The sequence below is a fragment of the Anguilla rostrata genome, chromosome 12 (assembly GCF_018555375.3).
Source record: "Anguilla rostrata isolate EN2019 chromosome 12, ASM1855537v3, whole genome shotgun sequence".
NCBI classification, from domain to species: Eukaryota; Metazoa; Chordata; class Actinopteri; order Anguilliformes; family Anguillidae; genus Anguilla; species Anguilla rostrata.
Genome location: NC_057944.1, coordinates 31,004,661 through 31,031,601, shown reverse-complemented (window position 1 = coordinate 31,031,601; position 26,941 = coordinate 31,004,661). Strand labels below are relative to the sequence as shown.

At 42.2% G+C, this 26,941-nt stretch overlaps 2 protein-coding genes across 2 annotated transcripts in view; both read right to left on the bottom strand.

Moving 5' to 3' along the window:
- Positions 1–26,941, bottom strand: part of LOC135235715 (uncharacterized) — a 133,864-nt gene that overhangs the window by 34,482 nt on the left and 72,441 nt on the right. The gene's annotated exons all lie outside the window — the stretch shown is intronic.
- LOC135236677 (galectin-6-like) lies at positions 18,418–23,231 on the bottom strand. The gene is made up of 8 exons (XM_064303162.1): positions 23,226–23,231; positions 22,957–23,070; positions 22,276–22,364; positions 21,097–21,298; positions 20,820–20,933; positions 20,046–20,134; positions 18,505–18,709; positions 18,418–18,441 (listed from the first exon to the last, which is right to left on the bottom strand). Exons 1-8 carry the CDS (start codon positions 23,229–23,231, stop codon positions 18,418–18,420), a joined length of 843 nt encoding a protein of 280 aa, XP_064159232.1.

Sequence of the window (26,941 nt, the reverse complement as noted above, 5' to 3'; positions counted from 1 at the left end):
GCATCTCAGAGGGCCTCTCCTCATTTTCCCATCTGCCGTTCCGGAAGCTGTTGAACACCACCACCTCTGAGGGCGTGAACCGGGGGTTGAAGTGTAAGGCTATGTCAGAGCCTTTTCTCTCCCCATATTGCAGGTTGATGTGGAACCTGTGGAGGAAGTTAAATAGCAGATTCCTCTTGAGAGTCAAGACAAGATACTCAGCTCTTACAGTGAGGACTGAAGGGCTGAGGAAGAGTGTGTCTTAATGACAGGTGGTTCCAGCTGGTAAAAATGAGTTTCTGATGTTTATTTACAGTACATAATATTGTTCTTCATTACACCCCAAAATGAATTTTCAGAAAATGCATCAAATGTTGACTATTGGTAGGGAGACGGGACTTCTTATCTTAAGATTACAGAGATGAGTACATGGTTGATCTATATTGTATGTGGTTTCATCCTCTAAAACTTCCAAACAAATACTCTCATCAAAAGGCTGTTTATGGACTGATTCTAGCCCAAAAGTTCTTCACATCTGACTTCAGAGCATATAATTTATTAAAAATTAAATATCACATGAGATATTAGGGTGTTGATGGGGTCGTAATTGTTTTACTATTGTTCACCCACAGCTCATACACAATTAAATGTTCATTTGCCTTCATTAAGTTATGGTGGCCCTTCCCAGCATGTGAAAGAGTTAGAGTTAGAGTTAGAGTTAGAAAGCACATCGAGGAATAGCATGCTGTTTATGATGCTTCCTGTTGTGTTACTATGGCTCCTCCAATGAGTTGTAACAAATATTTTCTGACCAGTTGGTTCAGACTATAGACTGTAGAATAAATATGGACAAAGTGACTGGAATGTCATCCGTTGATTGTTTTTTTGTACTACAATAAGCACATAAACATCAGCCACAAACAATCCAAGCCAATGGGCTCCACACAACTCTATGATCCAGAATTCTATGCAGAGTTTATTCCCAACTGCAGAAATGTTACTCTACAGAGAAAAAAAGTGAACAATTAAAAATTGCAATAAGAAACTGATGAGAGACATGGGCTATGGGACATATTACATGCTGGAGTGCAAACATTTCATCAGCTGAGCAATGTTATGAACAGCAGTTTAATTATGCTAATATTCTATTAAAAATAAATAAATATCATAAATAACCTCTGATGCTGTTAAACCCTAACTGTAAATAGCAGGTAAAACTCCACTAGCGATGGGAAGTGAATGAGGTTTCATGAATTACACAGGAGTCATAGTGAACTGTCAATCGGTGAATTGCTTCAACCAATGCGATGATTTTGCTCCCAATAGCAGAACAAATTGATTTAGTGAAATTTGGAGTCGCTAAAATCATAATAGCTCCACGCAATCTTGGTTCCATGAAGCCTCATTCATTCTTCCACCACTAAAGAGTCACAGTCCCATTACAATAGCCTCCTCATCCAGCAGGGGGCTCCTCACCTGTTGATATTTTGTGGAACCGTTCCCCGGAAGAAGACATACATCCCTGTCCTTAAGCTGCCATAGACGGGCCCCACATGTGGGATTTTCTGTGCAACACAAACACTGAGATTCACACAGAGCAGAGTCCATTGCAGTGGTTCATAACCCTGGTGCTAGATAGCTGTACAATCTGCTGGTGTTCACTATCAATGTGCACATAATCTTAACAGATCAATCAATTAATACAGATGATCACAGAGATAGGTATCAACTAATTTGGTCTAAAGTTTTGAAAATGTTAAGGCTAAAATAAAAACCAGCAAATCTCCAGGCTTACAAAGACCAGGATTGTGTATTCATTGCTCTATCACAACAGTATGCAGATGAAGAGTATGAATAATGCAATAGCACACAGTGTGTAAAACATTGAGGGACTATCCTGGGTTTGTGGGTGTGTGTAAGTCGACTGTACTTACAGTAACCAATATTTTTCGTGGACCTTGGTATTTCTGAACGCCTCCCTGAAACACAAACTCAGTTAGGGGTGGGTTGGAGATCAGAAAAAGTAATCAATAGTATTTTGATAAATTCAAATACAAATGCTTAAACATAAATACGAATGTTAAATACAAATACAAATGCCTGCATGCAAACACAAATTTTTACAGATTTTCACAGATTTATTGTAATAATTTTCACTGTTCAAGACATTTTTAACAGGATCTGCTAAAGACCTACAAGTAGATGGCCAAATTTATATATAGAATAAACAATGCCCTTCCTCACCCCGATCATTTTGAGGGTCTCCATGGAGACGTCTCCAGCAATTGCCAAGGTGTTCACGTGCTCCACTGGCAAGCGGTGCTTGTACATGTAGAACCGACGACCGTTTACGATCACCTGTAGGAGTGAAGCAGGGCTGCTATTCAAAATTGTTTCATTTTTTTTTCTTCTCTAATGCATTCAGTCTATTAGTAGAACATCATGCCCTACTCCAGCACATAATATTATATTACTCTGAAGTGAAAAGGCATTACATGCACCATAATATAATGTGATAAATGCAAATACAAGCAGAAACATGCAATGCAAACATATACAAATTACAAATTCGCACACATGTGCAACACCCTTCTGACCTGGTAGCCTTTTGGGGTGACAAAGAACACCAGCTCAAAGCTCTCTCTCTTATGGAAGGGCATCTCTTGGACTCGCTCCTCCTTTCCCCATCTTCCGTTCAAGAAGGTGTTGAACACCACCACCTCAGAAGGCTTAAACCGGGGGTTGAAGTGTAAGGCTCTGTTGCCTTTCTTGCCTCCACACTCCAGGTTGATGTGGAACCTGCAGGGGGTGACAGAGAACAAGGAAATTTTATTACAGGTTCCCTGTGAGTGACCAAATAAGATCCTCAGCTCTTACATTCACGCCCTTTCAGTTCTTTCTGCGTCTTGAACGCAGGACGATCCAGTTTGTATGAGGAGTTAGCCAAGCTAACTAATAGAATCGTTCCACTTTCCCCTTCCCTCTTAGGAGACCTCACACCCATCAGTCACTTACACAAATACCACGATGCCAAACTTATCACCTTGACCATTGCAAAAAAAGACAATATTGCTCAACTGGAAATACAGACACAAAATAAAATCACAATGGCTCAATTTGTTAACAGAACATCTCTCAATGGAACAAATCACTGCATCTAACAAATCAAACATCAAAATTTCATGACACCTGGGCCCCCTTCCTGAAAACTCTGAATCTGCCAGTGAACTAAGACCTCAACTTTTATTAGTTAGCCAAACTTTATTACAATAAAGAACATCCGTTGCCATTGACAAGAAACCAAAATTGTGGTCAATAACCTAAACTACTGTTACAGTTTAACCACAGAATCAATAAACAGACAGAATTACACCAGCAATGGGGGAGCGAAGATTAATTCATTGAATAATCGCTGGAATGGTAATAAGCTGTCGATCACAGCTGCAACCAATGAAAGGACTGAAGGTTGCTCTTAATACAACAAAATGATTGGGTGAAATCAAGTAATCGCTGAAAGCACATAATGCTAGTTAGCTTATTACCATTCTTGACTCCACAAAGCCTCATTCATTCTGCCACTGGACAGTGTCTCAGCCCTATTTTCTGTAGTACCATCAATTGACAGTTGGTATCTCCTAACCTGCTGATGTCATCATCAATCTTTCCCCGGAAGTACAGATACATCCCCTTCCTCACACCGCCGTAGATGGGCCCATGATAGGGAATAGTCTATGGAAAACAAACACTGGGATTCACACAAAGCAGTTTGTTGCAGTGGTTAAATTGCCTTGGTGCTGGAGAGCTGTAGGGTCTGATGGGTTTCCACTGGCAATAAGCTCTTAATTGATAATCAATTAAAGCAGCTGATCAAACAACATTTTGGAGAAAGAGGCCAGCGTACTCACATTAAATGTCATCTTTCCTAGACTTAGTTGTTCTGGTGTGCCCTCTTGTCCTCCCTGGAACACAAACTCAGTTAGTGGTGGTTTGGGGAACACAAAATGATGCACCTCTAAATCAATTCATATCCACAAATGGCCAAATTAAAATACAAATGCCTTAATGTAAATACAAATACTTAAGTGGAACTGCTGAGTGCCTATATTAAATGCAGAATGCACTCTGCTCCAACTCACCTGAATGATGTTAACAGTATGCATTGAGACCTCCCCAAAGATCTTTATGTCACGGACTTGCTCCACCGGCATGCGATGCTTGTACAAGTGGAAGTCATTACCGTTCACTTTCACCTGAAGGAACCAGGCAGAATGAAAGGGAGTCAAGAAAGAGGGTGATTAAGGATTTCTGCTTATGATAATTTTTCTTCCAAAGCAATCAATCAGTCAGTTGAATATCACGCTTGATTCCAGTAAATGAGATTACATTTCTCTGCGGTAAGCAAGTATTGCGGGTAATACACACAAATGCAAATGCTAACACACCAACACAAACACACTCTCACATGCAGTGCACATATATACAAAAAGTACAAATGCACATATGCTTGCCAGCACATAGTTCCTGTCTTTCTGACCTGGTAGCCCTCTGAGGTGATGATGTAGAGGACCTCAAAGTCCTCTCCCCAACAGAAGGGAAACCCAGTGGGCCGCTCCTCATTTTCCCAGCCACCATTCCGGTGGGTGTTGAACACCACCACATTGGAATCGAATCGGGGGTTGAAGTGGAAGGCAATGTCACAACCTTCCTTCTCCTCACAGTACAGATTGATGCTGAACCTGCGGGGGGGGGGGGGTATTGTTGGCAGTATCTTCACACGCTGTTGAATCCTTACCGCAGAATCGCTAAGCAGACAAAACTGCACTAGCCACGAAGGAGTGAGGTTTCATGAATTGAATGATCAGTGGACATATAGTCAGCTGTCAATCACTAACTCGTTTCAATGAATGTAAAGATTGTGGTCCCCATACAAGAACAAAATGTTCGGGTGTAATCAGGGAGTTTCCCTGAGCATAATAGTTAGGCTCATTCTTGGATTAATGAAGCCTCATTCATTCTTTGACCGTTAAATAGTGTCTCAGGCTTCTTACCTGTTGATCTTTTGAGGAACCGTTCCTCGGAAGAGCACAGACATCCCTGGCCTCAAACCGCCATAGATGGGCCCCACATATGAGATCACCTGAATAACACAGAAACTGGGATTAATACAGAACAGTTTGTCTGTTGCAGTGGTTCATAATGCTGGTGCTGGAGGTTTTACTGACAATTGCTGTCAGTCAACAATGAATTGATAAGATAAAGCAGTTGATCACACAGTTAATGCTGTTCATCTGGACTACTGTGCTTAGGTAGTAAGGTTACAACAAAATCCAGAAAACATTGCAGCTCAGAAGAACCAGAGTTATAAATCCGTTGATCCATTTCGACAGAATACAGATGGAGGGGTATGAGTAATATGGCAGCACAGGTAGAGCTATTGAGATTGAGTGTATGTGGTGAGAAGCCATCATTTCCACACTAACCTTCTTTACTGGTAGAACTTCTGGAACTGCTATAATTGGTGGACCTAAGTCACATATCGGTGGTACCTGAAACGGGTGAAAAAGTCACTTAGGGGTGGATAAGGAAACAAACATTGCACCTCCTAATCGATTCACACTAACACAAGCGAAAATACAAATATAATTGCTAAAAAGCCAATAGAAATGTACCACAGACAGCATAAAAACACAGAGGCACTGTGTGTGTGTGTGTGTGTTTGTGTGTGAGAGAGAGAGAGACAGTAAACTCATTTCAATATGCATGTGTGAGTGTACGTGTGTGTGTGTGTGTGTGAGAGAAACAGTAATTTCATTTGAATATGATTGTGTGTGTGTATGTGCATGTGTGTGTGTGTGTGGTGAGAAGCCAGCAGACTCACAATAAGTATCCCTGGACATATCACTATGTCTCCTAGTCCTCCCTGAAATACAGGCTTAGTTAGGAGGGTTGGCAGAACACATAACAATGAATCTCCTTGTTCATCCACATCAAAAACTGCCTAAATGCAAAAATAAATGTTTCAGTGTAAAATGTGCTGTGGAAAAAGGACTAATGGATCTGCAAACTACCAAAAAGTAAATGCCCAAGTTTTAGTGCAAACTCAAAGACAAACTATATTATGGTGGGGGGGGGGGGGCTTGTATGCCTGCAAATGCTTCAGTGAAAATCAAAATGCCTTAATCTGGAGGGGGGGGGGGGGGGCGAGAGATGGCCACAAAACCATGCACATCTTAATTCAAACATGTCTATAAATGCACATACAAATATCTAAAACCAAATACAAATGCTTAAATGAAAATGTACACTGTACAATGTTATAACAGGACATTTTAATTGCCTAAACGCAAGACAAAATTAAAAAGTTGAATGCATGCTGCTGCTCCTCACCCCAATGAAGGTGACTTTGTGCAGGGTGACGTCTCCAACGATCTTTAAGACACTCACGTTCGCCAACGGTATGCGGTGCTTGAACAAGTGGAATTCGCTTCCATTTACATTAACCTGCAGGTACCAGAGAGGAAGGCAAGGCGTTTAAAAAAAGGCTGTAACTCAAAATTCTCTAGATATTCTAATACTTTATCCTCCATTGAATCTGCAAATTTGTTATCATACTCTATCTACTCCAGTAAGTGAAATGAGACAATATTTCTCAGCAGGAGGGATGCATTGCTTGTAGGGACATAATACGCACATTCAGTATAAATTGTACATTCAGTTCACACATTTAAAAATGTGGAAACACAGACACACACACACACATTTTCTGTCTGTCTGACCTGGTAGCCATCTGAAGTGGCAGTGATGACCGTCTCAAACTCCTCTCCCTTACTGAAGGGCATCCCAGAGGGTCTCTCCTCTTGTTCCCAGTGGCCGTTCCGGAAGGTGTTGAACACCACCAAATTGGAATCGAATCGGGGATTGTAGTGGAAAGCATCGTCAGAGCCATCCTCTTCCCCACAGTACAGATTGATGCTGAACCTACAGGGGGGCGACGGAGAAAGGACCAGATACAACACAGCTCTAACAATCCTCCTCCATCCTTCACTATGCTTCTGACTGCAGGTGGTGCCAGCTGGTAGAAAGAATTTCCGTTGCTCTATTACAATTGGGAATGTCTGTTGCTACAGTACTGTTCATACCCCTCACTGAATTTTCAGAAGATACATTAAATTGGAATGTTTCGGCTTCATCGATTGGGAGACAAAATTTGTAGAGTTGAGAATACATAGGTGAGTAATTGATTGATCTGTAAAATTAGTGGTTTCTGCCTCAGAAGGGGGCTTCTCACCTGTAGCTATTGCTGGGAACCGTTCCTTTAACCAACAGAGATGTCCCTGTCCTCAAACCGCCAGAGATGGGCTCCAGGTATGGGACGCTCTGTGGAACACAAACACTGGGATTGATACAAAGCAGTTTGTCTGTTGCGGTGGTTCATAATTCTGGTGCTGGATAGCTGTAGGGTCTGCTGGTTTTCACTGTCAATTATCACTGAATTGATTGATTGATTAAATAAGAGAGAGAGATGCTAATGTGTGCAGTTAGAGGCCAGTGTATCTGCACTTACCAAAATCTCTGGATGTTCCAGTATGCCTCCCTGAAACACAAACTCAGTTAAGAGAAGGTGGGAACAAAAAGCTAAGCAACTCCTTTTCTAATCATGCCTGCAAATGCTTCAGTGAAAATCAAAATGCCTTAATCTGTTACAGTGGTTGATATCTCAGACCAGACCTGAGTCAGGGGGGGGGGGGGAGAGATGGCCACAAAACCATGCAAATCTTAATTCAAACATGTCTATAAATGCACATACGAATGTCTAAAGCCAAATACAAATGCTTAAATGAAAGTGTACACTGTACAATGTTATAACAGGACATTTTAATTGCCTAAACTTAAGAAAAAATTAAAAAGTTGAATGCATGCTGCTGCTCCTCACCTCAATGAAGGTGACTTTGTGCAGGGTGACGTCTCCAACGATCTTTATGGCACTCACGTTCGCCAACGGCATGCGGTGCTTGAACAAGTGGAATTCGCTTCCATTTACATTAACCTGCAGGTACCAGAGAGGAAGGCAAGGTGTTTAAAAAAAAGCTGTAACTCAAAATTCTCTAGATATTCTAATACTTTATCCTCCATTGAATCTGCAAATTTGTTATCATACTCCATCTACTCCAGTAAGTGAAATGAGACAATATTTCTCAGCAGGAGGGATGCATTGCTTGTAGGGACATAATACGCACATTCAGTATAAATTGTACATTCAGTTCACACATTTAAAAATGTGGAAACACAGACACACACACACACACACACACACACACACACACACACATTTTCTGTCTGTCTGACCTGGTAGCCATCTGAAGTGGCAGTGATGACCGTCTCAAACTCCTCTCCCTTACTGAAGGGCATCCCAGAGGGTCTCTCCTCTTGTTCCCAGTGGCCGTTCCGGAAGGTGTTGAACACCACCAAATTGGAATCGAATCGGGGATTGTAGTGGAAAGCATCGTCAGAGCCATCTTCTTCCCCACAGTACAGATTGATGCTGAACCTGCAGGGGGGCGACGGAGAAAGGACCAGATACAACACAGCTCTAACAATCCTCCTCCATCCTTCACTATGCTTCTGACTGCAGGTGGTGCCAGCTGGTAGAAAAAATTTCCGTTGCTCTATTACAATTGGGAATGTCTGTTGCTACAGTACTGTTCATACCCCTCACTGAATTTTCAGAAGACACATTAAAGTTGAGAATACATAGGTGAGTAATTGATTGATCTGTAAAATTAGTGGTTTCTGCCTCAGAAGGGGGCTTCTCACCTGTAGCTATTGCTGGGAACCGTTCCTTTAACCAACAGAGATGTCCCTGTCCTCAAACCGCCAGAGATGGGCTCCAGGTATGGGACGCTCTGTGGAACACAAACATTGGGGTTAATGCAAAGCAGTTTGTCTGTCGCAGTGGTTCATAACCTTGGTGCTGGTTAGCTGTAGGGTCTGCTGGGTTTCACTGTCAATTATCACTGAATTGATTGATTGATTGATTGATTAAATAAGAGAGAGAGATGCTAATGTGTGCAGTTAGAGGCCAGTGTATCTGCACTTACCAAAATCTCTGGATGTTCCAGTATGCCTCCCTGAAACACAAGGTGGGAACAAAAAGCTAAGCAACTCCTTTTCTAATCATGCCTGCAAATGCTTCAGTGAAAATCAAAATGCCTTAATCTGTTGCAGTGGTTGATATCTCAGACCAGACCTGAGTCAGCACACTTGCCTACTATGGAGTATACAAATTGGAGAAGAGTTGTTGTGTGCAACTTCTATAATCAATAGTAGGCAAGTGCATCCATTTTGACATGACCCTGGTGCTGGAGAGCTGTAGGGCAGGGGTCCACAATCTTATCCAGAAAGGGCCAGTGTGGGTGCAGGCTTTTGTTCCAACCAAGCAGTAATACACCTGCTCCTACTAATCAACCACTAGAGTCTTTGCTGAGAACCTCAATTAGTAGAGTATCAGGTGTGTTACCATTTAGGTGAGACAAAAGCCTGCACCCACACCAGCCCTTTCTGGATAAGACTAAGGACCCCCTGCTGTAGGGCCTGCTGGGTTTCACTGGCTATCAGCACTCAACAGATCAATTAATTAAGGCAGCTCATCGAGCAGGTAACTTTCCTCCCCTGGTTTTTGGAGTCTAAAGGGTTTGACAAATGTAAGGAAAAAACAAGAACTGGCACAAGTTGCAGCTCACAAGGACCAGTGTTATGAATGTTGGTCACAGAGGAACAGAGATATCAGTTTAGTCCAGTGATCTCACACGTTGCCATGGAGGGCCGTGTGTATGCAGGTTTTCGTTCCAACCAATTAATGCTGCCTTAATGCTGCATTTAACTGCATTGAAGCACAGAATATAAGCAAGTTTTTATTTAGACAATGCAAATAACACATTTCACTTTATAGTGCATTATGTGCAGACCTGGCACATTCACATCACAGAATAGTGATGTTGATCAATGAGTATTGTCCCTGTCAAATAAATAAATAAATAAAATAATTCACCAAATAATTGAACTAATTATATAATCAATCTGAGGTTGGAATAAAAACCAGCATACACATGGCCCTCCATGGCACTGAGTTTGAAACCACTGGTTTAGTCTGAGAGCAAGGGAGAAAGATAGAATGTATGAATACATGTTTATGGGAGTGCATGTGTGTGTTTCTGTGTGAGCGTGTGAGAGAAGACAGAGTAGCATACTCACACAAAAACCGTCTGGCTTTTCCTCCGGTTCTTCCTAAAACACAAACCCAATGTAAGGGTGGGTATTCGAACATAAAACAATGGACCTCTTAATCCAATCAAATTGACAAATTGCTAGATGCAAATACAAATTTTCAAATTCAAAAACGAATGCCGGAATGTTAGTATGAATGGCTGAATGCAAATACAAATACCACAAGACAAATAAAAAAAAAATTTAAAAAAATTAAGCCATTGTAAGTGCCCTGTGTAGGACACTTGATGAGGGGGATCTGTTAAATGCTGAAATTTAAACTCCTCCTCACCTCGGTCATGTCGACAGCCTCCATGGAGATATCCCCAGCGATCTTTAGGGCATTCACATTTTCCACTGGCATGCGGTGCTTGAACAAATAGAACTTAGCACCGTTTACATACACCTGCAATAGCCAGAGAGGACAGTAGGGAATCAGGCAAGGCAGCAATTCAATATTTCTGTTAATGTTATTTTTTCTTCCAAAGCATTCAGTTTGACACTGGATTATCTTGCCCTAGCAAATGAGCTTAACAGGCATTACATGTATGGAAACACATTTGAACAAATAAAAAACACACAGGCGTGGTACACATACGCAAAGTACAAATGTACACTTGCTCACACTCACACACACACACACACACAGTGCCAGTCCTTCTGACCTGGAAGCCCACTGAGGTGATGTAGAAGACCAGTTCAAAGTCCTCTCCCTTACTGAAGGGCATCCCTTTGGGCCTCTCCTCCCTTTCCCATCTACCCTTGCGGAAGGTGTTGAACACCACCACCTCATAGGGCTTGAATCGAGGGTTGAAGTGTAAGGCCAGGTCACAGCCATCCTTTCTCCCATACTGAAGGTTGATGTTGAACCTGCAGAGGGCAACAGTAAGCAAGGAACTTTAATTACAGGTTCCTGTGAGTCACCAGATGAGATTCTCAGCTCTAACAGTCATGAGCCTTAAGTTCTCTCTGCATTCAAGGTGTTTCCAACCTCTGCCAAGGCCTCTCTAATCAGAGTTCCAACATCAGAATGCCCACTCTATTTAAGCAAATGTACTGATCAATAAAAATGAACAATTAAAAAAAAAAAAAAATACTGATTTTACAAACTAGAGTGCAAAGATGCAATTTGGCTGCCATGTCATGCCTTTTCTAAAGACAATTATGGTCATCACGGTATTGTCTTGTTTGCAAATAACTTGTCTCAAATTATGCAAATTTCAGTGATTAATGTGTACTGATAACACCCATCTAAATCGTGGTAATCCTTATTTGTAACGCAAATGTGGCAGTTCAAGGTAGCTCACTCTGCCCAACTGTTAAGTGATATTCTTTTAAGAGGTGATGATTTATTATCAATAATAATTCATTCTTTGTAAATTCCAATCTGTACATTTTGATTTGTCGGAGCAGATCAACAGTGCATCCCACACACCTGCTGCTTTTTATGTTCCTTATCCCCTCAATGCCCGCCCTCACTTGAGAGTGGCCCTTACATCAGTAACACTTCTAATTAAGTGTAACTCAAAACAGAAGGGGGGTGATTATGAGGTGAATTGGGACCAGAGGGTATAATCAGTGGAGCTATGGTGAACTGTCAGTCACTGACTTGTTTCAATCAATGAGAGGATTTTTCTCCCCATAGCAGAACAAAAGGATTGGGTGACAACAGGGAGAGCAAAAAATAGTTTCACAGAACCACCGCTAAATGGACCTGGCCCCATTCCCTGCAGTACCCACCATAGCCAGTTCCTCACCTGCTGATGTCTTTGAGAACTGTTCCCTGGAACTGCAAAGCCATCCCATATTTCAAACCACGGCGGATGGGCCCTACATGTGCGATTTTCTGCAACACAAACACTGGGATTAATACAAAGTATTTTGTCTCAAAGCCGGTAATAACACTGTTAAGTGCCTTCATCTGGTTTATTGGGTCTAAAGTGGTTTGCAACTTTAAGGCAAAAGCAAAAACAAGCACACCTTGTACCTTGTCTATAGTAAAAATGCAGAGGAGAGGTAAAGGGGTGTGAATAATGTAGTAGCACAGTCAGTGTATTGAAAAAACAGGGCCTTAGGTGTGTGTGTGTGTATGGTCATAGGTCAGCATACTCACAGGAATGACCATTCTTCCGAAACCTGGACGGCCCTCCTGGTCGTCATCTTCTCCCTGAAACACAAACTCAGTTAGGGGTGGCTAGGGGAACACAACCTAAATGTCTATACCTAAATGCAAATGCAACAGCTAAAATGTAAACGTGTACTGTGTTAGACACTTCATAAACGGATCTGCTAAATGTCCAAATACTTATATTATAATAATAGGTTGAATGCCTAAAAGTAAATGTCTAAATTAAAATGTAGAATGCACGGTGGTGCTCCTCCTCACCCCAGTAAGTTTGACGATCTCCATGGAGACATCCCCAGCGATTTTTAGGGCGCTCACATGCTCCAGCGGCATGCGGTGTTTGAACAAGTAGTACTGACGGCCGTTTACAATCACCTGCAAGAGTCAGGGTGGAAGGCAGGGAGTCAAGAAAGCCTGATATTCAAAAATCCCCCCCCAAGTTATTTTTTCAGCCAAAACATTCAGTCTTGTCGATGGAATATTCTCTGCATCCAGGAGGATTACATATATGCACACAGTACACAAATTAAAATACAAAGACACACACATACACACTGTACACATTCCTGACCTGGTAGCCCACTGGGGTAACGATAAAGAGCAGCTCAAATTCTTCACCCTCAGTGAAGGGCATCTCATGGACCCTCTCCTCCTTTTCCCATCTGCCGTTCCGGAAGGTGTTGAACACCACCACCTGACTGGGCTTGAACCGAGGGTTGAAGTGTAAGGCCTTGTCACAGCCTTTCATCTCCCCTAACTGCAGGTTGATGTGGAATCTGTGTGGAGGGTGGCAACACAGAGCAAGAAAGGTTTATCACAGATTCCCCTAAATCAGATAATAAGCTCAGCTCCTCATTCAATTCTACTTTTCGTATTGCAAAACGGAATGTACGGTATGGTATAACAGTACAGTCCATCACGCAGCTTAATGAAGGTTCAGAAGCTGGAACATAAAACTGGAACATTTTCACTTTGTCAGCTGGTAAACAGAACTTGTCTCATCCCTGTTTACTGAAGTGCCCTCCATGACCAGGAGGGGAGGGGGCTCCTCACCTGTTGATCGCTTGTGAAACTTTTCCCCGGAAGAACATAAACATCCCTGTCCTTAAACCGCCCAAGATGGGTCCCAAGTGTGGGATGCTCTGCAGAACACAAACACTGGGATTAATACAGAGCAGTTTGTCTGATGCAGTGGTTCATAATCCTGGTGCTGGAGAGCTGTAGGGTCTGCTGGGTTTCACTGTCAATCAGCACTTTAATGGTCAATAAAATTAGCAGCTGATCTCACAGATAGCTGACCTCTCCTACTTAGTTTGGACTAAAGGTTTGACAATTTTAAGGAAAACGCAAAAACCAGCACACCTTGTGGCCAACAAGGGCCAGGGTTTAAATCTCTTGGTCCGATGAAGGGTGTGAGTAATATATTAGCAGTCAGTGTGTTGAAACAAAGAGGGGTAAAAATGTTTATGACAGAGAATTAGAGTAAGAGAGTGAGAACATGTGTATGCACGTCAACTGGCATGGGATTTTGTGTGTATATTTGTGTGTCGAGAGAGGCCAGCATACTCACAGTAACAGCCATCTTTCCCAGACCTGCAAGTCTATTTCCTCCCTGAAACACAAACCCAGTTTAATGAGGGTGGGGGAATACAAAACAACGCACCTACAAATCCAGTCATGTCTAAAAATGCCAAAATTAAAATAAAAATTAAAATAGAAATTAAAATACTGAAAAAGCACATTCAAATGCCAGAATGCAAATGCAAATGCTAAAATATAAAAATCTTTGCTGTCAGACACACACAAAAGGATCAAAAAGGAAAGGGCTAAATATAAATGTAAGATGCACGCTGTTCCTGCTCACCCCAATCAGGTTGACGTACTCCATGGAGACATCCCCAGCAATTTTTAGGGCACTCACGTGTTCCACCGGCATGCGGTGCTTGAACAAGTACAATGGACGACCGTTTACGATCACCTGCAGGAACCAGAGAAGAAGGCAGGGAATCAAGAGAGCCATTTCAAAATTTCTGTTCATGTGTTTTCATCTTTTCTCCAAAGAATTTAATCTGTCAAATGAACATAATTCCCTACTCTAGTTACTTAGATTAGAATCCTCTGCAGTAAGGAGGCATTACATGTATGCACACAATATACTGAAATGTAAATACAAACAGCCAAACATACACACACATGCCATGCCATGACCATATGTGTATATATACAAATACAAGTACAAATACACACACACACACTCACACACATACACCATTCCTGTCTTCCTGACCTGGTAGCCCACTGGGGTGACAATGAAGACCAGCTCAAAGTCCTCTCCCTTACAGAAGGGCATCTGATGAACCCTCTCCTCTCTTTTCCAGCCGTTCTGGAAGCTGTTGAACACTATCACCCCATTGCCGGCGAACCGGGGGTTGAAGTGTAAGGCCTTGTCACAGCCTTTCTTCTCCCCGTACTGCAGGTTGATATGGAACCTACGGGGGGCAGCAGAGAGCAAGGAAGTTTTACCACAGAATCTGGTATAACTCAACTGATTCACATAACTGACTTCAGAGTGTGTAATTAAATAAAACTATATCATAAAGGAGGCCTGTAATGAGAACAACTGTCAGGCAAATCATGCAGGCAAAGCTACAATAGGACTGGCCATTCCAGTGAACTGCTATAAGGGGGAATGTGCTTCATTTTAGTTTAGTTGACTACAGTAAGCACACAAAAAAATCAGCCACACACAACTCACGCCCAGGGGCTCCCCATTAGCCTAGGATCCAGCATTCTTTTAGATATGCTTTCAACCTCTGACAATACCTCTTAGTGCAGAGTTAATTCCCACCCACAGAAATCCCTCTCTACAGAAAATAATGTTGACTGGTCAACAAAAATTAGCAATCATATGTTGCTTGAAGATATGGGCCATTGTACATATTACATGCTGGAATGCAGATATTTCACACAGCTCAGCTTCCTTATGACCAGCAGTGAAATCATATCCATGTGTTATGAAAGGAAATCAATACCGTGATTAATATCCTCACATGTTGTTAAATCCTAACCACAGAGTCACAAAGCTGGCAAAACTGCACTAGCGATTAGGGCATGAGGCTTCATGAAATACAAAATAGGTTGAGATATAGTCAGCTGCCAATCATAGTCTTGTTTCAACCAATGAAAGGAAAGCTCCACGAAGCCTCATTCATCACTAAACTAATGAACAGTGTCTCAACCCCAATTCCTGCAGTACCCCCCATGGCCAGCTGGCGGCTCCTCACCTGTTGATGTTTTGGTGAACTGTTCCTCGGAAGTACATGTATATCCCTGTTCTCAAACAGCCCTGGATGGTCCCCACAAACGGAATGCTCTGTTTAACACAAACACTGAGATTAATTCAAAGCCATTTGCCTGTTGCAGTGGTTCATAACCTTGGTGCATTAGAGCTGTATTTTCTGCAGGATTTCATCTTCTATGAGCGCTCAATAGATCAATCAATTAATGCAGTTGATCACACGGTTAACTGCACGCTGCACATGCATTATTGTTTAAGATTTAAATGCAAAAACAAAAAAACCAGCACATCTTCAGGATCGGAAGAACGAAGGTTACAAATGCATTGGCCTGTTTCAGTGTAATATAGTACCATAGTCTGTGTCTAAAAACAGTGGGAATGCATTCTATTGCATTGCAAGATAATGTTCACATATATAGGTGTCAAATTGTGTTTGTTTGTGTATGATGAGAACACTTACACTAACCACCATCTTTCCCAGACCTGGATGTTTCAGCATGCCTACTTTTCCTGCCTAAAAGACAAAATCAAATCACACATGTTGATAAATGACTAAAGGTAAACACAGATGCTTAAATATAAAAATGTGCACTGTGTAAGGCTCTTCACAACAGGTGTAAAAGTAAATGGTCAAATTAAGAATGTATGCTGCTCTTCCTCACCTCAGTCATGTTGAGGGTCTGCATGGAGACGTCCCCAGCGATCTTTATGGCACTCACTTGCTCCACTGGCATGCGGTGCATGAACAAATAGAACAGACGACCGTTTACGTTCACCTGCAGAAGAGGACAGCAGGGAGTCAAGAAAGGCTATTGTTCAAAATGTCTATTTTAGTTATTTTTTCCTCAGAAGACTTTAATATGCCAATAGCATATCATACCATACCATACTCCACTTAATGAGATAGTATTTGTCTGCAGTGAGGATTACGTGTGTGTACGCAATACAAACTCATGCAAATACACAAATTACAACACACACATGTGCAGTGCACACACATGCTCACAGACACACACTTCATGTTCTTCTGACCTGGTAGCCCTCTGCGGTGATAATGAAGACCAGTTCAAAGTCCTCTCCCTTACGGAAGGGCATCTCACTGGGCCTCTCCTCATTTTCCCATCTGCCATTCCGCATGGTGTTGAACACCACCACCTCACCACCTGCAAACCGGGGGTTGAAGTGCAAGGCTTTGTCACTGCCCTTCAATTCTCCAGACTGAAGGTTGATGTGAAACCTGCAGGGGGCAATAGAGAGAGAGAGAGAGCATATAATAGTTCCACCTATATTGGTTCCATGAAGCCTTAGTCATTTTTTCCACCACAACATGGTGTCTCACTCCCATTCCCTGCAGGATGCTCCATTGCAAACAGGGGGCTCCTCACCTGTTGATCTCCTGTGGAACAGTTCCCCGGAAGAACAGAGCCATCCCCGTCCTCAAACCACCGTAGACTGGGCCCACATGTGGGATTTTCTGTGCAACAAAAACACTGGGATTGATACAGAGCAGCTTGTCCGTTGCAGTGGTTCATAACCCTGGTGCTGGAGAGCTGTAGGGTCTGCTCAGTATCACTGTCTATTAGACAATCAATAAAAGCAGCTGATTTCACAGATAGGTGACCTCTCTTACTTAATTCAGACTAGATTTTTTAAAATCTGTTGCCCAGTGTGATGTTGAGTATTACCCGTTCCCACTCTACTTTGGAATATCTAATTTCCCACTTGCAGTCATGTTTATGTGTGATGCGATCTCTACTGCAGATGTGGAAGAGTGAAGACATCCATGGTTCTCCTGCGATACACGTGTCACTAGCCTGCTTTTCACGTTGCAGGCCACTGCTAAGTGTGCATACTGTGGAGTCTGAGGATGACCTTTCATAAGCAACTATGTAATTGTCAGGCATCCGATCAACCAGCAAGGATCACTAGATGGCAATAAAATGCACACCCCTTAACTAACTGAACTATTCCCTTCTTTGGGTCAAGCAATCGACAACTGTGCCTCACCCTTTGGAGCTGCCGGCCACAGTTGGCACTGTAAGGTTTGTCAATTTTAACACGAAAACAAAAACAGCAAATCTGGCAGCTCACGAGGACCAGGGTTGCAAATACATTAGTTACAATACGTTCTTTTACAACAGAATGCAGATGGATAGATGAAGAAAGTGAGTAAAGTAGTAGCATAATCAGTGAGTAAGAACACAGAAGGACTGGGCTGTAGATGTGTGTGCGTGGTGATAGACCAGACTACTCACAGTAACGACCATCTTTCCAAGACTTGGATGACCCTCCAAGGCTCCTTGGACTCCCTGAAACACAAACCCAGTCAGAGGTGGATGAGGGATCACCACACCAAAAAAAAAAAAATCACTTCCTAATCCAATGTCTACAAATGCTTAAAAAAGCAAATACAAATTCCTAGATACAAAAATGACTGCAAATTGAAATGCCAAAGTGAAAATACAAATGCTTTAAATGTACAATGCAACAGCTTGTCATGCTATGGGATGTTTTAAATTTGTGCAAGCAAACGCATAAATAAATGTAGAAAGCACAGTGTTCCTCCTCACCCTGATCATGTTGACGGTTTTCATGGAGACGTCCCCAGCGATCTTTAGGCCGCTCACGTACTCCACCGGCATGCGGTGCTTGAACAAGTAGAACTGGCGACCGTTTACGTTCACCTGCAGGAGCCGGAGAGAATCGAGGGAGCTTGTCAGTTAAATATTGTGACGTAATGCAAACACAAACATTATACACAAGTACAATGCACATACTGTAGGTCCAAACAAAATTGCGAACACAGACATGCGCACAAACACACAAATGTCCTTCTGACCTGAAAGCCATGTGCAGTGACAATGAAGAGCAGCTCAAAGTCCTCTCCCCTACGGAAGGGCATCTTATTGACCCTCTCCTCCCGATCCCATCTGCCATTCCGGAAGGAGTTGAACACCACCACCTCTGAGGGCTTGAACCGAGGGTTGAAGTGTAAGGCTTTGTCACATCCTTTCAACTCCCCCAAGTTCAGGTTGATGTGGAATCTGTGGGGGCGTGACAAAGAAGCCAGAAGTTAATCACAGATTCCTTAATATCCCCAGTCAAGATACACAGCTTTTACTATCCTCCTCAGTACTTAAATCCCACTAATTAACTGCAGCGCTTGTTCTGATCAAAATATGCTCTGAAACATGCAAGTGAATAGAATCAGCGCAAAAGGCTGCTTATCGACCATTTCAAGCTAAGGGATTTCACAACCCCAAGGCGCTGGATTCCTGCAATACTCAAACCACAGCACTTCAACAGGAATAGTGTTTTACTTCCTTAATTTAACTAAAAAGATAGTCCCTCCTAGTGCATAAAACAGATGTGTTAACTGCACAGTTCTCTCATTTTTCAGACAATCAGAGACCCGTACCCCACACTAATGTGCCCTACAACACAATGTTGTCTCTCTAAGAAAATAATGGGATGGTTCAGAGAAGGTCCAAAGTGACCATACAGCAACTGAATGGTGTCAATAAAGCTATTCTGTTGCCGTTGGTTCTCCAATGAGCAATGCCAGATCCCCCCCAAAAAAATCCTCTCATTGGCTCAGAGGGAGTATTATTGAGGCAAACTCTCACACTAATCGCACTGTACACACATTTCAGAAGAGCTCCATCTATTTTGCAGCAGTGGCTTTTCTTTCCCCTGGCACAACTTTCACTGTATCCACCTTGCTATAATAGGACAGCTCATTCTATTGCATTGCATTATAAGGCAACATGCATCACTTCAGTTTTTGTGGGCAGCAATAAGCACACACACAACAATCACAAATGACTCAAGTCCAGGGGCTCACCAGGGGCTATGATCCAGCATTGAAAAAAAATGTATATGTCTGCTAAAGCTTTTTTTATGCACAAGTTCATTCTCGACCACAGAAAGCCCACACATTAGAGCAGAAATTTGACTGATGAACAAAAATTAGCAAACACTGACTGGAGTCATGGACTGTAGGACATATTCCATTCTGGAATACAGAAATATATTTTTGCAGATTTGAGCTTTGTTATGACCAGCAGATTAATCGTTTTCAAAAATTCTATGAAAACAACTCAAAATTTAATATCCTCACATGTTAGTAAACCCAAAGTACAGAGTCACAAAGCAGATAAAACTGAGCTTGCAATGGCTGAGCTGTCAATCACTGACTTGATTCAACCAATGAAAGGATTTTGTTCTTCATTGCAGAAAAGTGACTGGGAGAAATCAGGGGGTCACTGAGAGGATATAATTATTTTGGGTTCCACAAAGCCTCATTTATTGTTCCACCACTACATAGTGTCTTAATCACATTTTGTGAAGTACCCACCATGGCCAGGAGGGGGTTCTTACCTCGCTATCTTATGTGGAATGGTTCCTCGGAAGTACATATACGTCCCCGTCCTCAATCCACCGTAGATGAGCCCCACGTGTGGGATTTTCTGTGGAACACAAACACTGGAATTCATAAAGAGCAGTTTGTCTGTTGCAGAAACTCAAATCCCTGGTGTTGTAGAGTTGACTCTGCTTGGTTTTGCTGTCAATCAAATTTTAATATCAGTCAATAGAAGCAATTAATCACAGTAATTACATCACCTGTCCTGGATTATTGGGACTACACTGGTTGACAATTTGAAGGGGAAAAACAAAAATGAGCACATCTTGCAGTTCACAAGGACCGAGGTTGCAAATTTTGTCCTCTATTGCAACAGAATGGAAATGAGGGATGTGAGTAATGTGGTAACACAGTCCGTGTGAAAAAACAGAGGGAGGTGTGTGTGTGTGGTGATTTGGCAGTGTACTCACTGTAATCGTCATCTTTCGTAGCCCTCTATATCCCTGAACGCCATCTTGTCCTCCCTGAAACGCAAACTCAGTTAGTTGGGGTTGGGGAGTTGGGGGGGGGGGGGGGGGGCACAAAATGATACACTTCCAAATCCATTCATATATATACAAACCCTTAAATGAAATTACAAATCCACAAATGAAAATACATCCATTAAAATGAAAATACAATTATTCTAAATGCAAAAAGAAATGATGAAATGGAAAAATGTGTTGTTTAAGAAAAAAATGATGAAAATGTGCTAAAAGTAAGTTCCAAAAGTAGGCACTGCTCCACCTCACCCCAGTGATGTTGATGGTTTCTATGGAAACATCCCCAGCGATCTTTATGGCGTTCACAGTCTTCACAGGCATGCGGTGCTTGAACGTGTAGAACGGACGGCCGTTTACGTTCACCTACAGAAACCATAAAGGAAGGCAGGGAGTCAAAAAATTCTAAATTCAAACTATTCAAAATTTCACGTGAATTTTTTCCACTGAAAAATTATGTTTGTCAATAGAATATAATTCCCTAGTTCAGTTCACAAACACACACACACACATAAAATGTCTGTCTGACCTGGTAGCCCTTTGCAGTGACAATGAAGAGAATCTCAAAGCTCTCTCCCTTACAGAAGGGCATCTCATGGACCCTCTCCTCCAGATCCCATCTGCCATTTCGGAAGGAGTTTAACACCACCACCTGTGAGGGTCTGAACCTGGGGTTGAAGTGTAAGGCTTTAAGGCCACGCTGCTGCCCATACTGCAGGTTGATGTGGAACCTGCAGGTGGTGACAGGGAGCAAGGTTGTTTTATTAAAGATTCCCTTGTGTGAACAGATAAGACACAGTATAAAGCCTTGACAATCCTTTTCAGCATTTCAGTGTAGGGAGACAGAACTGTTTGTGTTAAAAATTTGCATCTGACTGATCAATATAATATATGGTTTCATCCTCTGAAACCTCCAAGAAAATAGAAGTGGAGCAAGAGGATGCTTACAAACTGTTTATTGTTGATCTGTATTGAATGGTGGAGAACAGAGATTCCACGATGCACTGGGCTTTGTTATGACCAGAAGTTCTAGAATATGCTAATGTTCTCTAAACAAAAATAAATCAACATTGCTATCAATATCCTCAAATGTCCTTTAATTCTAATCCTAGCCAGTCAGTAGGAAAAATTTCATTAACAATGGCGGAGTAAGGTTTCATCCATCCATCCATCCATTATCTATACCAGCTTATTCTGAGCAGGGTCGCGGTGCTGGAGCCTGTCCCAGTGTGCATTGGTAAAGAGACAGGAATACACCCTGGACAGGGCACACACACTATTCTCTCACCATTCACTCACACACTCATAACTATTTAGAGTCTCCAATTAGCATATGTGCATGTCTTTAGACTGCGGGAGGAAAGCCACACAGACACAGGGAGAACATGCAAACTCCACACAGAACCCAGGACCTTCTTGCTGTGAGGTGACAGTGCTACCTTCTGCACCCACCCAAGTGACGTTTCATGAACTAAATAATCCTTGGAGTCATAGTGAGCTCTACATAACTGACTTGTGTAAACCAATGAAAGGAACTTAGTCCTCACAGCAGAACAAAAGGATTGCGAGACTTCAGGGAATCACAGAGATCATATAACAGCCCTGCCAACATTGTTAGCTCCACAATCCTCATTAATTTGTCCAATACTAAAGTCACCTCAGCCATATTCCCTTCAGGACCCTCCATGTCCAGCAGGGGGCTCCTCACCTGTTGATCTTGCGGTGCACAACTCCCCGGAAGTATAGATGCATCCCCACCTTCAAACCGCCGTAAATTCTTTTCACATATGGGATGCTCTGCGCAACACAAACACTGATATTAATACAAAGCAGTGTGTCTGTTGCAGTGGTTCATAACCCTGGTGCCTGAGAGCTGTAGGGTCCTCTGGGTTTCAGTGCCAGTCAGCGCTTACTGGGAAAATCAGTTAAAGCAACTGATCGCATGGTTAACTAATGGCAGTTGTTGAATTGGGTTGAAAGGAATTTACATTATTACTGCACATACAAAAACCAGTATACCTTAAAGACTAAGTGAATACACTGGACTTTTAGAACAGTATGCCGATGGAGTGAAAAAAATGAGGGACTGAGGCCTACATGTGTGCGTGTGGGTGTACAGACTGAGAGACTAGCATACTCACAGGAGGTAAAATCTTTCCTAGATGAAGTAGTCCCTGCATGCCTCTGTCTCCTCCCTGAAACACAAACTCTGTTAGGGACGGGTGTGGGAAAGCAAAACAATCAAATCAAATCAAAACAAATCTTTAAGGAAAATACAAATGACAAATGCTTGCACGCAAAAACAAATGCGTAAAAGAAAATACAAATGGACACTGGATGAGAGCATCTGCCTAAACTCAAATTTAGAATACACACTGCTCCTTCTCACCTCTGCGATGTTGATGGCCTCAATGGCTACATCCCCAACGAACTTTATGGCAGTCACATCCTCAAACGGCATGCGGTGCTTGAAGAAGTAGAATGGATTACCGTTCACATTCACCTGCAAGAGCCAGAGAATAAGGCAGGGAGTCAACAAAGATTCAAAATTTCTGCTGAAGTTATTTCTTTACCCCAAAACATTTAATATGTCAATTGAACATTTATGCCATAGTCCAGCAAGTGAGATAATTGTCCACTGCAGAATGGAGGCATTACATGCATCAGACTAAACGCACATATGCAAATACACATGTTAAACAACTAAGCAACACACACACACACGCAGTTCCCGTCCTTCTGACCTGGTAGCCCTCTGAGGTGATAATGTAGACCAGCTTAAAGTTCTCGCCCCTACTGAAGGGCATCTCAGAGGGCCTCTCCTCATTTTCCCATCTGCCATTTCGGAAGGTGTTGAACACCACCATATTGGTATCAAATCGGGGGTTGAAGTGGAAGGCGTTGTCACGGCTCTTCTGCTCCTGACAGTATAGATTGATGCTGAACCTGTGGAGGATGACATAGAGCAATGACTTTTTAAAAATCATAAATTCCTTCAAGTAATTAACATTGGGCGGTTCCAGTTTCTGGTGCAATTATCAGAATGAAGCATGTCTGCTGGTTTTGTTATTAAAAAATCCCCTCTATGAATTTTCAAAAGATGCATCAAATTGGGATGTTTTTGCTTCATCAGCAGGGAGATGAACTTGTATTACGACAAATACAGAGATAAGTATCTGATTGAACATCTCTAGAATATATGGTTTCACACAAAACAATGAGACAATAAGCACACAAACCTGCACTACTCATGGGGGCCTGATGGTTCATGAATTGCATAACTGGTCGAGCTAAGTAAATAATAATTAATTCTTCTACCAGTAAATACCCATCATGGCTTCTCACCTGCGACAGTCTTTGGGAACAGTTCCTTTGAAGTACACAGACATCCCTGCCCTCAAACCACAATAGATGGGATCCACATCCTGGTCAATCTGTACAACACAAACACTGGGATTAATACAAGTTTGTCTGTTGCAGTGGTTCATAATGGGGGTACTGGAGAGCGGTAGGGTCTGCTGGACATTGCTGTTAATCAGCAATGAATTGGTCAATTACAGCAGTTGATTTTGCAGCACAGAAGGACCAGGGTTGTGAATCCATTGGTCAATTCCAACAGAATGCAGATGGGGGGGTGTGAGTAGTATTGTAACACAGGTAGAGCTGTTGAGATATTAGTGTGTGTGTGTGTGTGTGTGTGTGATGAGAAGCCATCATTTTCACACTAACCTTCTTTACTGGTAGAACTGGTGGTTCCAGAACTGGTGGTGCCATAATTGCTGGACCTAAGGCACATATCACTGGTCCTCCAAACTGAAAAAGAAAGTCAGTTAGGGGTAGATAAGGAAACAAACATTTAAACTCCTAATCCTTTCATGCAGGGTCACTAACACAAGTCAAAGTACAGACTTAAAAGTGTGTATGTGTGAGAGAGAGACCATGAAGTCATTTGTACACGCATATGTATTTATGTATTTGTGTGTGTGTGTGTGTGTGAGTGTGTGTGCGTGTCTGTGGTGAGGAGCCATCATTTTCACACGAACCTCACATATCTGTATGTCCACTTCTTGTGTCTGAAAAACAAACACAGTCAGGATTGGATAAGGAAACAAACAACATTGAACCTCCTAATCCATTCATATGAACACAAGCCAAAATGTAAATATAAAAGCTGGAAAGTCAATAGAAATGCTCCTCCTCACCTGAGTTATGTCGACGGTCTGTATGGAGACGTCCCCAGCGATCTTAATGGCACTCGCGTGCTCCACTGGCATGCGGTGCTTGAACAAGTAGAACTCATTATCATTCACTTTCACCTGCAAGAGATGAAGATGAAGAAGAAGGTGGAGTCAAGAAAGGCTGTGACTGAAAATGCACATGATACACACAAATGCAAACACAAGCACAAACGCACACAATACACACACATGTACTAAAAAGTACAACATCACATACATGTGCACACAGCAATGCACACTTGCTGTCTTTCTGACCTGGTAGCCCTCTGAGGTGACAGTGAAGACCAGCTCGAAGACTTCCCCCTTTGTGAAGGGCATCCCACCGGGTCTCTCCTCATTTTCCCATCTGCCGTTCCGGAAGGTGTTGAACACCACCACCTCTTGGTGCTTAAACCGAGGGTTGAAGTGTAAGGCTTTGTCACAGCGTTTCTGGTCCCCATGCTGCAGGTTGACGTGGAACCTGTGGGGGCAGCAGAGAGCAAGGAAGTTTTATTAGATTCCTTCAAGTCATCAGATAATTACTCCCTTACAATCATCCTTAGTCCTTCAATCCTCTCTGTTTTATCTACAAGAGGTTCCGATAAATAACAGAAGGTTCTGATTCTTTTTAAGAATACAGAATGTAGATTTCCAAAGTATTGTTCATCATCACACAAGCCAGAACTGGTAATATTAAAAATAAAAAGATGAGAATTAGGTTAATCTACAGGATGTGGTTTCATGCTCAGAAACATCAGAATGAATAGTCTGACAGCAAGAGTCTGTGCAACAACTGATTCAGTTTCAACAGTTCTCAAACTGATTTCAGAGTGCAGTTTTAATTAAACATTAAAGGAATACTATGCAGGTTTTTCTAGCCTGTGTTTACAATCAAAGTAGACTCCCCTCTGTTTTCAGCGCTGCCCACTCACCCCTGAGTGCCCAACTGAGTCATGGACATGCAGATTCATTAGAAATATTTTCATTAGAAATAATTGTAAATTTCTCCCATCAGTTACTTAGACCAGACATTAGGCTACATTATCCGGTTGGGACCACTAGCAGGAAATGTGCAAATAATTTGAAAACCAGACATTTAACCCTAGCTGCATAGCGAGAGGTAACGTTACTTACAGGTCCAACAGAAAACAAGCCAACTCCATGTGACTTTCACTCCCATGGCAAAATTCGGCTGACACCACCAAGGAAAAGCATTTCCAAAGTTGCAGTAACTACAGTTCTTGAATGAGCCCTGTTGACTTATCTTTTTGCTTTTCTGTATGTTCGCTGTATCTGGGCCATTACAATGGCTAGCTAGCTTTAGCAACAAACACCACTGAAAATTGATCCCAAACCACAGGCTCTGTAGCCACACACCCCTCCCCACACAGAAAAGAGTGCCACGCCCCGAGAAACATCCCAAACACATCGTAGAATAACAAATACAACTAAATGTGCACAAACTTGGGGAAAGTGCGTGAAAACAGAGATTGCCAGTGCATCATAGATATGCCTTGGCCAGGTTACAGGTTACTACTAATGTTTTCAAGTTAAAAATCCTGCAAACGATTACGTTTAAATATCACGTAAGGGATGCTTAACTTTGGTCCCATTCCCTGCAGTACCCTCAGTGACTCACCTGTTGATGTCACAGTGAACCAGTCCTTTGATGAACACAGACATTCCAGTTTTCAGACCACCATCAATTGAATATAAAAGTGGGATGCTCTGCATAAACACAAACAGCGGGATTCATACTCAACAGACAGTTAAACACAATGGCTCATTACACTTATACTGGAAAGTTGTAGGGCCTGATGGGTTTTACTGACAAAAAGTAATTAATTTAATCAATTTAAGTAGTGGATCACACAATTAACTCACATCACATACTTAATTGGGTCTAAAGCAATTGACTATGGTAGGGCACAAACTAGCACACATTGTGGCTCACAAGGATGAAGATTTTTAATCTGTTGGTAATTGGAAATAGAATACATATGGAGAGATGGATATGTGTGAGTAATGTAGTAGCACAGTCATTGTGTAAAACGTGTGTGTGTGTGTGTATATTTTTATGTGTGGTGAGAGGTCAGCATTCTCATACCAAAATCTTTTCAAGTTGTCCCTCCTGAAAAACAAACATCTGAGTTAGGG

What these genes read in the sequence shown, in the direction of transcription:
- LOC135236677 (XM_064303162.1), bottom strand. An exon ending in AAACCATCAACATCACTGGG is followed by an intron (nt 20,135 to 20,819) that starts GTGAGGTGGAGC and finishes TGTGTTCCACAG; the next exon opens with AAAATCCCACACGTGGGGCT. An exon ending in TCACTGCACATGGCTTTCAG is followed by an intron (nt 18,442 to 18,504) that starts GTCAGAAGGACA and finishes TTGGACCTACAG; the next exon opens with TATGTGCATTGTACTTGTGT.